We start from the raw sequence: 12,280 nt of genomic DNA, 5'->3' as shown, positions 1-12,280 counted from the left end.
ATCCGAGGATAGATACCACCGGCTCTTCTGGGTCCGCCAGATCCCACCACACCACTTAGGACATGGCCGCTGAATAGGTGATTCAATAATCTCAACGCCAATGCGTGTCCAGTACGCCAATTCTATGCTACTAAAGACAATTTAATACAGTCCTCGACCATCGAGCTACTAGAATGGTCCATAGACAACAGTATAACTTATCTGAAGGCTGGGTTGGTTAGTATTTGGAGAGTTTGGGTAGTTCACATACCACAAAACATCTAAAATGAATGCCAGGTGTTTAGGTTCAATAGTACTTACTATAGTAGGTACCATGTCTAGTTGACGTATATCACAAATAAAGCTACCGGGAGATTTGGACAAATCATGTCACCCTGCCGAAATCACGATTGGGAAACGGAACTACTCTGTAATGTGTAATATATTATATTCGTAAGTGAGATTCCGTTCCATTCGGCGGCTTGGCTAGGCATTACTACGAAGTTATTGGCAGACTCACAACAAAGACATCAAGCATTTGATGATATCAGTTGATGGGTGGATTCAGTCGAGCTGGATGCATAGAGTGAAATATACTAATTACGATATAGGGCAAATTAAACAGTTGATAGTAAGAGAAGTACCTCGCATGGGTCTAAAAGAGAGACATTCTGCACATGAGAGCGGCGAGAGCGGTATCACAGACAAACGCGCCGCTGATGAAGCGCTCAGACGCCTCTCTTTCCTTCCCCGTATGGGATACCTCTCATCCTATCCCCGTATAGGGTGTTTCTCTTCCCTTCCCCGTGTGGGATATCTCTCTTCCCTTCCTCGTATGGGATACCTCTCTTCCCTTCCGCGTGTGGATACCTGCGGAGTTCATAAGCTAAGCCTCGAGTGGTCGTTATATGATCAAGATTTGTGCAAGTGTCGTTGGATCATTCGGTGGAGCCGTCGGAGAGCAGTTTTGAGGTGGGCAAAGTCGGTCTCGGTGTATCGGATTGTGTAGCATAACAATTGCGTGGTTCGGTGGCATCTCTAAGAATGTTGAGTTAATATTGGTGAATCGGAAATAAGTGTCTTGACTTATCGCTCCATTCTACGACACCTCCACGCCGGTACGTATGAAAGCACGATATTGGGTCGATTCAGCTTGGATAGCTGCACTGTGATATTACTCGTGGCACAGATAGCTAGAGCAGCGATCAAGGCAGGCGAAGGTTGCGGTTGGTGAGCGAATCTGTATGCATAGATGGATGCACCTGAATGGACCTGATCTGCCAATTTGCATGGCTTTCGGAATCGGTGAGCCTGTAGCCATCTTCTTTGCCAGTCATAGCTTGGCGGGAGAAATACAAATGGTAACGAGAGTGCATAAGCAAATGGCAAGAAAAAAAAAAAGAGAAGAGACTGAAACGCGCCATCTAGGACCTTGCAAGGGTAAGGCTTGTTAGTGGATATATAACTGGCAGAAGAGACATATCGTTATCTTTCGTCCAAGATGCAGAAGACGTCGTGATTATCATAACGTTAAAAGACGGGGGAATATGGACGGCAGGTAGTGACAGAACTTCGAGAATAAGGTGCCACCTCGCTTGAATGAACACCGCCATCATGACACACTGGAACTGCTCGTTCACGTCCCTACTAGATCCTTTGCGAATATCATCACTCTAGTACTAGCTACTCCGTATTCTCAGTGGGTGCGTGCCGTGTCAAAATGACTTGGACCCGTACCAATAGTCAACAAGTTGAGCATCCGCACGCTGACGCCCGCATAGTTGGCCGCCAGCATGCCGGAGGCGTACAAGCCCACCGCCTCAAAACCGTTCTCCTGAGCGCCCTGGGCTCGTATAAAGCGCTGTTGTTGCTGTGTAAAAGACGAAGAGTCAACATCGCATTCTTTCGAGTCGGATTTGTGATGGGGCGAGATGAAACGAAAACAAGTGAGGACTCACGATTCTGTCGAGCTTGTCATCGGCAAGGACAGTTGCCCTCGTCTGTCGCGGGTTGGCAGGGTCAAAAGACTTGCCAGCTATGGCAACGGTAAAGGCTCCGGGAAGCATGCATAGCAGAATCCGCCTTGTGGGTCAATGAGATCGGAGTGTGTTCGATTGTGGCTTTCGATCGGTCCGTCGGTCGGCGGCTTCGTGGGATTTGGAGTTGGTTGACTGCGACTCGTAGGCATTAGGCATGGTCCTGTCGGGAATGTATCCAAGTTAGATCAATGTTTTATAGGTCGAGGACCCATCACCATGACTTACGTGGAATCAAGTAGTTGTCAAGAGCACTCCATGCTCGCTAGTACGCAAAGAAACTATGTCGGCGCAATGTGATGCCAGGGACCTGCTCTTGGTGATGGTTTGCTGATAACCGTAAACGCCATGGATGCTAATGACATGATCTCGGTCAGCTGGCATCCAACAGCTCTGGACTGTGTCCTCGCTTCGTGAGAAATCGCGAAACCAAGCCTCGATGATGCCTTGGTAAATTTCACGGGGGAAATTCACACTTTGGTCAGAATGCCGCTAAACCGCCAAACGGATTTGATCCACGAGCTTACGCAGATCTGCCGTTTGCTGGGTACCTGATTTTAGTGCAATCGCCGAGGCGGTTCCTTCTCAAACACCACGCAGTTATCTGTCAGTGCCCAGTAAATTACCATGGCTTTCTCAATGACATACTGGTCTAATGTGAGAAGGAACCTTCCGTTCTGCATATTCGCTTCCGATGTCCAGCATCTTCATACCCAGTACCTCCTTCTCTCTGAGCACACACGTGATACAGAGTGCGACGCGTCTTGGGTCTCAATTCTGCCCCGATGCAAATTCCGATCGCTCCATGGCTTTCTCCAGAAGTTTCCCTCAACGGTCCTGAACTCTGCATAGGTAGGGTGTGACGCTCTTTGAAGATGGCATTCAACGAACTCTGATCACCCTCCCGTGCTACCAAATCTTCCTGGCTCCGGCCCTGTGTGGCATCAAATGTATCTGCTCTCTCCGGCGGCGGTATCAGCACGCCACAAACTACACAGGGGACAATGCGTTATTGCCTTGAATCTGGTACGTCTTTGGCCACCATCGGATCCTGACCGTATGGAGACGCTGGAAAGCTAATGGTTGCAGTACACCTTGGCATTTTGGGTGCGCCATCTAAGAAATGCCGGCTCGACGCATCCGCGGATCCTATTCAAGAGCGCCGTAACGCATGCCAAAGTGTCACAAAAGTACCGATGCTGATCCAGATTGCTCTGCCACTTTTCCCGAAAACTTCCTCTGGCAGGACCGACCGAGGCCGGAGCTCCAAGTCGACGTCATACGGCACCGAAGACAGCGAATGGAGTTGCAGCGCTTCCTTACCCGAGGAGTTCAAGCTGCATATGTAGGCGGTACTTCTGTCATCTGCGAGGGCTACGCTTCTTCCGACGATCCTTATGCATTGAAGGGGAGCTGTAGCGTCGAGTACAGGTTGATACTCACAGACAAGGGCGAAAAGCGATACCCGGACGTGGCTAATCCAAATGGCCACTGGTCCAGTGACGGCGAAGGAGGAACGGATCTAGGCGCCTGGGCATTTGCAGTCATCTTCTTCGCGGTCCTCAAGTGGATTCTTTATTCAGCATACCTGGCGTAATGGGACCAACCCAGGACAGAGAATTCGGGAGGACGAGGTTATGACGGAGGAGGGGGAGGAAGGCGGAGGAGGAGGAGGAGGAGGAGGAGGCGGCTGTTGGGGTCCAGGCTGGGGTCCAGGTAACGATTCGCCACCACCTTATCCAGGCACAAAGCCTGATGAGACTCAGCAAGGATGGAGACCTGGATTTTGAAGCGGGCTTGCTGGGGTAGTAGCCGCTGGCTACATGGCGGGAAATCGAAACAACCGGCGGGAAGAGAGGTATCCCACACGGGGAAGGGAAGAGAGGTATCCCATACGGGGATGGGATGTTGGGCCTTCTAGGTCACAGCCCTCCTCGTCGGGGCTTCGTTGATCCACCTGCCGTACGTTGATGTGCCCATCGTCAAAGTGGCATTTTCCTTGTCGGGAACGGGATTGGGATTCGTGAGTTGGTGAACCAGTAACAGGCGGCGTGGCTCCGTACGGAGCACTAGATGATGGAAGAGAAGTGGTTAGTGGGTACACGAGAAGAGACAGGATGTGAAGAGACAAGATTTGAGGAGCGGGAGGAAACAAACTCTGGAAGGCATTAAGGGTCAGCAGTCAGGATAGCACCGGCGGGAACATGTCCGAGTATTCTGAGACAATGTGTTCCATCCTACATGTAGTCTAGTACTTGGGAGGAACAGTAGAGGAGCAGTAATTCAGCACAAGCAATGATGGCTGTCACTGCCCGCCCTGTGAACCTTGTGTCCATCTCCACTACCAGGAGAGTGCTGCGCCTAGTCTCGGCGGTCCGCTCTATAGCGTAAGACTCACGCCTCCGTCGTGTGGGGCAAAGGGTCGGAGCGTTGGATCGCGGCTTAGGGGAACAAGGTTTCGGCCGGTGGAGGATCGGTCGGCGATCGGTGGAGGTCGAGGCGGAGATGGAGGCTTGGTCGCCGGTCGTCTACCAGTCTAGTATGATCGGTCGGAATTCCTCGTCGGGGGTGGGTCAGCTTCTGGACTAACCTCTCACCTGAGACAGTTCTCACAATGACTGGCGTAAGGGCGGGGAATTGAAGAAGAAGAGGTTGTCGGAAAAGCCCGCGGCATCGGCATGAACTATCGGTGGCGGCGTGGACGCTAGGTAGAGGGCTCGAAGTGGTCTGCGAATATCGTACATAAGAAGAAAAAATCGGATTGCTAACAAAATATTAAACACGCACGAGGAAGCTCAATGCAAACGCAAAAACAAAAGTGTTGTTTTTCTTAGGTGTCGGCTTGTGTTCCTCCAGCCGAAATTCAGCCATCAGCTGGCACTGTTCGCTAGAGGGCTATAACCGATCAGTTCCAGGTGCCCAGAAGCGATAACTTCAGGTCCCTAGGCACTATATAAGCACTCTAGGCCGTATTTCAGGCGGGTTACATGTATCTGAAAGTGCTGTAGGGCGCCAGTCGAGGACTTGTGCCGTGCGCTCATGTCTCTACCTACTAGGTACCTACTAGGTAGATATCCATAAACGAAAACGTCATTGGTGTCAATACATTATAGGGAGTTATGCCAGCTGGGTCGAAGTCCGTAATATGCGGCATCCAAGATCAAGCAATAAGGTAGTCTTCAATGCAAGGAGCTTTCCTCTCTCATGGAAACAATTGCATTCATCAAATAAGAACCATGATTTATTGGCAAATAAACGTTCCAGATGCCCTGCACATCCATCAGTGACTCCGCTGTCAACTGAGAAAAATTGAACTCCATGTAAAAAACTGTGCCAGCCGATGTGCCCGAAAAACTCCTGATGTACCTTTCCACGCAAACGCCAATTCCATCCGTAACTCCATTCATCCATCCATTACTCCATTCATTCACTCACTCATCCATCCATCCATTACAGAACCGGTCACTTCTACTGATCAAAGTCACGAGCTGGTCAATCTACAAAGTGAGTGTTGTGTTCTACGTCCTACGGTGTCAGGCAAGGGATACGTGGGAGACTGACTCTACGCGCCTACGAATAAACATCGAAACAGCGTCAGCCAAAGGGATACAAGACTCTACGTGCCGACGACCGAAGATCGAGGCAGCGCCAGCCAGGTGGAAAGAGAGCTCGACACTGACTCTGCCTGCCAACGACTAAAGATCGAGACAGCGCTAGCCAGGCGAGGGGAAGGGGGAAGGAGAGATCAACTCAACCTGCCACCACCAAGAGTCGAGACGGCGTGAGCCAAGAGGGAAGAAGGAAGGAGAGATCAACTCAACCTGCCACCACCAAGAGTCGAGACGGCGTGAGCCAAGGAGAAGGAGAGATCAACTCAACCTGCCTCGACCAAAGATCGAGACAGCATGAGCCAGGCGAATAAGGAGGGAGGAGGGGAGGGGAGGGGAGGGGGGTAAGGGAAGAGGAAGGTAGGGCAGAGGGGGAGAGGGGGGCTACAACCGGGAGTCCAGGTCCGAGCCGGAATTGGGAATTTCGAGGCTGGGTAATAGGTTAGCGTGGTCATTCAACACGGAATGCCAATAAACTTACGGTCCGCTGGGAGAACGCTTCGCCTTCGCCGAATTCTAGTCTTCCTGGTCGGAGTCGGAATCAGGGATTTCGAGGCTGAATGGTCGGTTAGCGTAACCGTCATGTCCAGGGACACAATGGCGACAGACTCACGGTTGGTTTCCGTCCCCTGGACCGGAGGTCTCCTGAGCAGTATGTGAGGAAGCCTCGCTGCCGCTGCCGTTATTGTCGGCATCGTCGACGTCAATGTTCATGTCGTCGATGTCGTTGCTGCCGTTGCCGTCATCTTGGTTGAAGCTTTCAACCAGATCAACCAGACGAGGGTTGGCAGTATGGCCGCGTTGGAGGGCCTGTAGCTGGTTAGTCTCTCAACCTGTTTGAGGCTCCCTCTCCTTGTGAGAGGACTTACGTCACGTATGAGCTGGGCAAACTCATTTTGCTCCTTCAGAGACTTGGTCTCATAGTGCCAGAAGATTGAAATGGCGATATTTGGATCCGCATTCGTATTGTCATCGGCCAGACCACCATCTCCTTCCCATCGAAGGCCGTACGGATGCTTGTCCTTGTCGTACCAGAGCGCGTATTTCCGTTGGAAGGCCGTAAGGGGGATCTTTTTTCCATCTTCGGTCCGCGTCTGGAGAAGACCGTCTAGAGAGTTGCGCAGCGTGGTGAAGTATTCGTGAGCTTTCTTGAGCTGCTGCTTGTAGCCCGCTTTTCGTCGGGGATTGAAGGTCTCCCAGAGATTCGGCCATCCACGAAGTTCTGCAAAGAGGGCGTACGTGTTCTTTGCATTGTCATTGTCGTCGTAGTAGGATGGCGTGTGGTGCAGCAGATACTTCACATCGAAGCTATTGAGAAGCACCTGAGTTCTGTCGAGCCGCAGGGCCTTGCATTTGACTTTTGAGGCCTCCATCGCTGGCTTGGTGTGCTCTGCGCCCTTCGCTCGATTGGCGTCGTGGGCCGCTTTCATGTGCGGATTGCCTCGCGCTGCTAGAGACGCACGTCCCTTTGCCAACTCAGGATATCCTGCGAGACGTTGGGCTTCGCGAGCTTGGGCAAGGCCAGGATAGCCTTGGGCCTTCATAGTAACATGGCCCCTTTTCAGCTCAAGAAAGCCCTTCGCCCGGCGAGTCTCTACCCCTCTGACGAGTTGTTGCCAACCTCCTGCCCGCCGCGCATCGGTCATTTTGGACGCGTCTTTATTTGTTTTTGCCGTAAACCATCCGAAAAGATCTGGACTCACAATGTCGATGCTTGCAGTGGCGGCGGCGGCGTTCCAGATGAGGTCCGTATACGCAGCCTCCTTGGGCGTGCTCCCAAACACGAATCGGCTGCTTTGGAGAGAAAGGAAGATCAACTGCCGAGTTTAGTCACTTACTTGATCCTTGGCGACATAAAAGCAAGCATCCTGGCTAAAGATCCGAGTCGATACCCTAAGTAAGACCTTGACGAGCTGTATTGAGTTGTCTTGGCGGAGGAGTCTCTTAAACGTCTTGAAACACGATTTTCCGACAAGGACGACAACAGGAGAAGACTTTATTATGGAGTAGCTGAAGTTAATGCTGAGGCTCCGTATGGCAGCCTATTTTGTGGCGCCGAAGATGTTCTCCATTTGGGATCCCTGGAGTCTTCACGGATCGGGATTATGTCGGAAGTGCATACATCTGGCGTATGCTTAATCTTCTTTTCCTGTTGTCGGAGACTTGGGCTTCCAGGGTCCTAGAAAGAATGTGTTAGAAAATTTGAATAAGTGAGAGTGTGTCAGCAGTGAGACATACCATGACATGACAGAAGTTGAACTCTGAGCCGGCTGTCGTCCATGTTGGGAAGTGCCTGTGAGTGTATCAGCCATTGTCCAACTAAGTTTGGAAGTTTGACGATTTGACGAACCATTGCATGTAGAGAGCGGCACCGATTAGCCCAGATGGCTTGGATAAGGTCGAAATGTCGAACCCAGAGTCCTCGCCCAGGATGTCGCTCAGTCCCTCTAAGTATCCCTCCCATGCCGCATCCATCTTTTGGCAATGAGAATGCCACCAAATTCTGCCGGTGTCGCTACGGTAGTCCGTCACATCAACAAGAGATTGTGGGTAAACCCTCTTCCCAAGTCTATGTCTATCAGTCAATGCACGTCATGGATAAGGTGAATGGATGAATGGATAAAAAAAAAGACATACCGAATAGCAAACTTCTTGATCGCCAATTTCAAGAAGGTGGAGGCACTTGACACTTCCAATAGTGTGTCAAGCCAGTTGACATCAGGGCATTCAAAGATGTCGGACGGAAGGTTCATTTCTGGGAGAACCTGTCGTTGTCTTGCCTTCACCACTTCCCGGGAGTCACCTTTTTGGTTGGCGATTTCTACCTCCATCTCATCTTCGACGGCTGCAAGTAGTAGCTCGTCACCAAGGCCATTCTGCATGATTATGTCCGTGCCTTCGATGTCCATTTCTTCGGACATATCTTCAGACTCTTCTTCTTCTTCATAGTCCCCATCTTTCTGTAGGGGCTCAGGGCATTCAAAAACGGCCTCAGCATCCTCATTGGCTGAAGAACCGCTGGGCTCTTCAGCCGGCTGCTGCACAACCCTCTTGCTTCGACGCAGGGGTGTGAGGGAGGTGGATGCGAGACGTTTGGTGGCCATTGCGAAGTGTATGAATAGATGTATTTGAGATTGTATTGACTGAATAGGCGCAAACTTGCGTAAAATTGAGGATTTGAAAATGTTTGCAACAAATATTTCCTCTTTTCAAAATTCTTGGTGCTCTTCCAAATGGCAGGAGCGACAAGCGAGATACACCGCCCGGACTTTCAGATACCTCAGGCATTATTTGCCTTGTCACTAGGTACAAGTATCTATGTGTACTAGATATGTCGGTATTTAGTACGTGAATCGAGGCATAAAAGATAGGTAATTATTACGCTTTCTTCAATGACCGTCAAGATACAGAATGATTGTGTGTTTGCCTTGCCAATATGTTCTATCTCTTACGATTCCATTATCCTCAATCTCACTGCTTACAATTGCGATTTTTTAATGTTTTTCACTGCATAGATGTCGGATACCGCGCCATGTGATATGTCAAGTCAAAGAGAGAGAGAGACCAAGTAAAATGCATTAATTCTGCCAAAAGCGTTCGTACAAAGAGATCACCCACCGCCTCATTATCTGAGGCACTTCACGTCCAGAGGTGTGTACCTCTTCTTGTTCTTCTTCTTCGCCAATAATCTTCCCCTCCTTTTGGACTCTGTGTTTTATAATCCTCGCTGCCTGCCCCAAAAACTCAATCCCGCTCTCCGAGTTCTCTCTATCACTCTTACTCTTCTCTTTTTCATTCTTCTCCATGCTATTTATGTCGCTGTTTGCGCCGAGAATTTTTACACCATGACTCTCAACCTCTCATTTCTTTCCATTACCGCCCACCCCAAAAACGCAATCCCATTCCCCAAATCTACATTTTCCATCCTCTTGCCGCCCGCCCCAAAAACGCAATCCTACTCCCCAAATCTACACCATCACTCTCACCCTCCTGTTCTTATTCTTCCATTTCTCCCCTTCGCCGCCCGCCCCAAAAACGCAACCCTGCTCAACAAATCTACATTTCCCGTCCCCTTGCCACCCACCCCAAAAACGCAGTCCTACCTCTCAAATCTATACCATTCTCTATTTCTCATCTAGCTCCCCTATTCTTTACTCTCGTTACCAGCCCAAGACAATTATCCTACTCTCCGAAGTTCGCACTCTCACCCTACAATTCTCTCAACTCATCGCTTTGCCAAAAACGCCATATTACTGTTTGAAGTCTACATTTGAAGAGCGTAGAACAAGAAATTATAAGGGAGATTGGGAGGAGATGAGAGATGTAAAGGCCTAAAACGGGAAGAAAGAACTGGAAAGGAGACTGGAAAGACACTGATTGAAAGATGTTGGTGCGAGAAAGTTTGGCTGTGACTGTGTATAATAAACATACTTCTTTAATTGGCTTGTTGTCTGTGAACAACTATTCATTTATGACGATACATTTGAGGAACAATATAGTTATATGGATGAACTGTGCAATTACGGTTTAACTTAATGCATGTTCATGAATCGGTGTTTTACAAGAGCTAGACAGTAGAGGATGATATCGACAGTAGTAGAGAGTAGAAGCAGGTGGAAATAGCAACGACACAAAATAAAAATGATGGTCATGATAACTCCTGTGTGCACTTTCATAGTAGATATTTGTTCTCACTATCTCATCCTATTATGTCAATGATTGGGGGAGTAGGTAATAGCCGTTATCTCTTGATGATGTTCGACTCTTTTCTGCATATCTTCGATTTATTTTAGGGCTCTTAAAGGGGGCCATACCGTTCTTAATACATAGTAACTTGCAGTCATTTATCCTGATTACCAAGTCCCTGAGAGTCGACGCACAACCGACATTGGCTAATAAACTTCCAATCTCTAACAGATTAAACCAAGGCCAGTGTGTACATACAGAGGTGCGCTGAAACAGGCCAAAAGTGTCGTTATCGGCCTGAACGCTAACGATCCCGGCGACTTTCCCAAGATGATAATCAACGTAAGTAATGGATCTAGAGGTTGAGGGTGGTCTTCATCTCTGCCTAGACCGCAATCTGAGCCCGAGCCTAGACCTCAGCCCTGCCACCGCCACCACTCTCCCCTCTATCATAACCTCGTTCTCTCGAAGTCCCTGGCCCGGGTCATTCGCTCAATATTCCTTGGGGACCTCTCTCAAGCCCATTAAAACTATCATATGTTTAGTCACAATGAGGAGATACATAGCTGCAGCCATGACCAGCGTTAACGAAGCCGGTTTGGTTAAGCAAGATAGAGGATACAACAAGCTATATTCCACAAGGACCTTGACTTACTTGTCTGCGCCTATCCACTTTCTTATGACCTTTCTCCTTGCTATAAAAGAATTAAGTGAAAGATAGTTCTCTACGTATCGTAGACTTAGGCGGACTGAATAGGTAATAAAAGGGGGTCTAGTTGCTAAAGGATTAGGGGCGTTGTATACTAGCTAGAAGTAAAATATATAGGATCTTAGGCTCCACTGTATATTATATATTATATTTATATTAAATAATTTTTATTAAAAAGTTTTATACTACTATAAGTATTAATTATTTAAATAAAATAATAAAATATAATAAGCTAAGCTCCTATAGGGTTAATATAAGAGGGATTCCTAAGGGATAAACCTTATGCTAAGTTTATATTAGCGGATAGGCTAAGCTAAACTAGTAAGTAATTAATAAAAATAAAAAAGTTTATTTATATAATTAATAAATAATATATTTATAATATAATTAAGTATTATTTTATATTTATAATTAACTATTTAACTATTTTAAATAAATATAAAAAAGTTAAAGTTATATACTTAGTTAACTAAGTATCCTTAATATTTTTAATAATAAAGTTTATTAAGTTAAACTTAATTAATTTAATAATTAATTTTATTAAGTTATTCTTTATTAGTTAGTTAGCCTATTGTTTATTTATAGCCTCCTGCCTAGGGTAGCCCGTAGTTGCAGCCATAAGAGTTAACTTATAACAAAAAGGCTTTATTTTTCTATAGAAAACTCTTTTTAACTTTTTAAAATAAAATAAAGTAATAAAGTAATAAAATCTTAAAGACCTAAAAGAAAATAATTACTTTTATAACTTATTATTAAAAAAGCCTTTATAAACTTATATAAAAAAAAAAGTTAAATAAGCTTTATATATAATATAAGCTAGGGAATTAATTTTCTAAGTAAGGTTTTTTTAATAAATTTATAAACTTTAATAATATTTTTATTATTTTTAATTTTAAAATAAAAAATAATAAAAAAAAGTTTTACTATTATATTTATAATAGTTTAAATTATTAAGTTAATAAATACCTAAAATATAATTTAAAAAAAAATTATTAATTAAAGTAAGTATTTTTACTATAATTAAATTAATACTTTTTTTATAAATTATTTATAAAATATAAATCTTTATTTAAATTTATAATTAAATATTTATTAACTTTTAAGTAAATTTAAATAATTATAATAAAGTTAATATTATTAATAAATAATTTATTTAATAATAAAAACTTATTTAAATTTTTTTATTTTTAATAATAATTAAATTATAAAATATTAATAATTCTTTAATAAAATATTATTATATATAAAAAGTTTTTATAAAA

The 12,280-nt window shown here is 46.0% G+C and overlaps 3 protein-coding genes across 3 annotated transcripts; 1 reads left to right on the top strand and 2 right to left on the bottom strand.

The window, feature by feature from the left end:
- Positions 1–1,626: 1,626 nt before the first annotated feature.
- Positions 1,627–2,355, bottom strand: V8C40DRAFT_184644 (uncharacterized protein). Its single transcript, XM_083211769.1, has 3 exons — positions 2,244–2,355; positions 1,938–2,178; positions 1,627–1,849 (listed from the first exon to the last, which is right to left on the bottom strand). The coding sequence occupies exons 2-3, from the start codon at positions 2,043–2,045 to the stop codon at positions 1,676–1,678; spliced, it is 282 nt and encodes a 93-aa protein (XP_083074592.1). The 5' UTR covers positions 2,046–2,178; positions 2,244–2,355; the 3' UTR covers positions 1,627–1,675.
- Positions 2,356–3,026: 671 nt separating this feature from the next.
- On the top strand, positions 3,027–4,168 carry V8C40DRAFT_184665 (uncharacterized protein). The gene has a single exon (XM_083211770.1). The coding sequence runs from the start codon at positions 3,187–3,189 to the stop codon at positions 3,610–3,612; it is 426 nt and encodes a 141-aa protein (XP_083074591.1). The 5' UTR covers positions 3,027–3,186; the 3' UTR covers positions 3,613–4,168.
- A 2,064-nt stretch (positions 4,169–6,232) lies between these two features.
- Positions 6,233–8,727, bottom strand: V8C40DRAFT_286235 (uncharacterized protein; the record flags this gene model as incomplete). The annotated part of the gene is made up of 8 exons (XM_083222500.1): positions 6,233–6,433; positions 6,493–7,089; positions 7,222–7,386; positions 7,462–7,665; positions 7,746–7,802; positions 7,862–7,916; positions 7,974–8,192; positions 8,261–8,727. The coding sequence occupies 8 exons, from the start codon at positions 8,725–8,727 to the stop codon at positions 6,233–6,235; spliced, it is 1,965 nt and encodes a 654-aa protein (XP_083074590.1).
- Positions 8,728–12,280: the final 3,553 nt, after the last annotated feature.

Source organism: Trichoderma camerunense, assembly GCF_050948025.1.
Source record: "Trichoderma camerunense strain CBS 138272 chromosome Unknown V8C40scaffold_6, whole genome shotgun sequence".
In the NCBI taxonomy this organism is placed as follows: Eukaryota; Fungi; Ascomycota; class Sordariomycetes; order Hypocreales; family Hypocreaceae; genus Trichoderma; species Trichoderma camerunense.
This window is presented reverse-complemented; position numbering and strand designations above follow the sequence as displayed.

What these genes read in the sequence shown, in the direction of transcription:
- V8C40DRAFT_184644 (XM_083211769.1), bottom strand. Translation starts at nt 2,045, where the DNA reads ATGCTTCCCGGAGCCTTTACCGTTGCCATAGCTGGCAAGTCTTTTGAC. An exon ending in ATGACAAGCTCGACAGAATC is followed by an intron (nt 1,850 to 1,937) that starts GTGAGTCCTCAC and finishes TCTTTTACACAG; the next exon opens with CAACAACAGCGCTTTATACG.
- V8C40DRAFT_184665 (XM_083211770.1), top strand. Translation starts at nt 3,187, where the DNA reads ATGCCAAAGTGTCACAAAAGTACCGATGCTGATCCAGATTGCTCTGCC.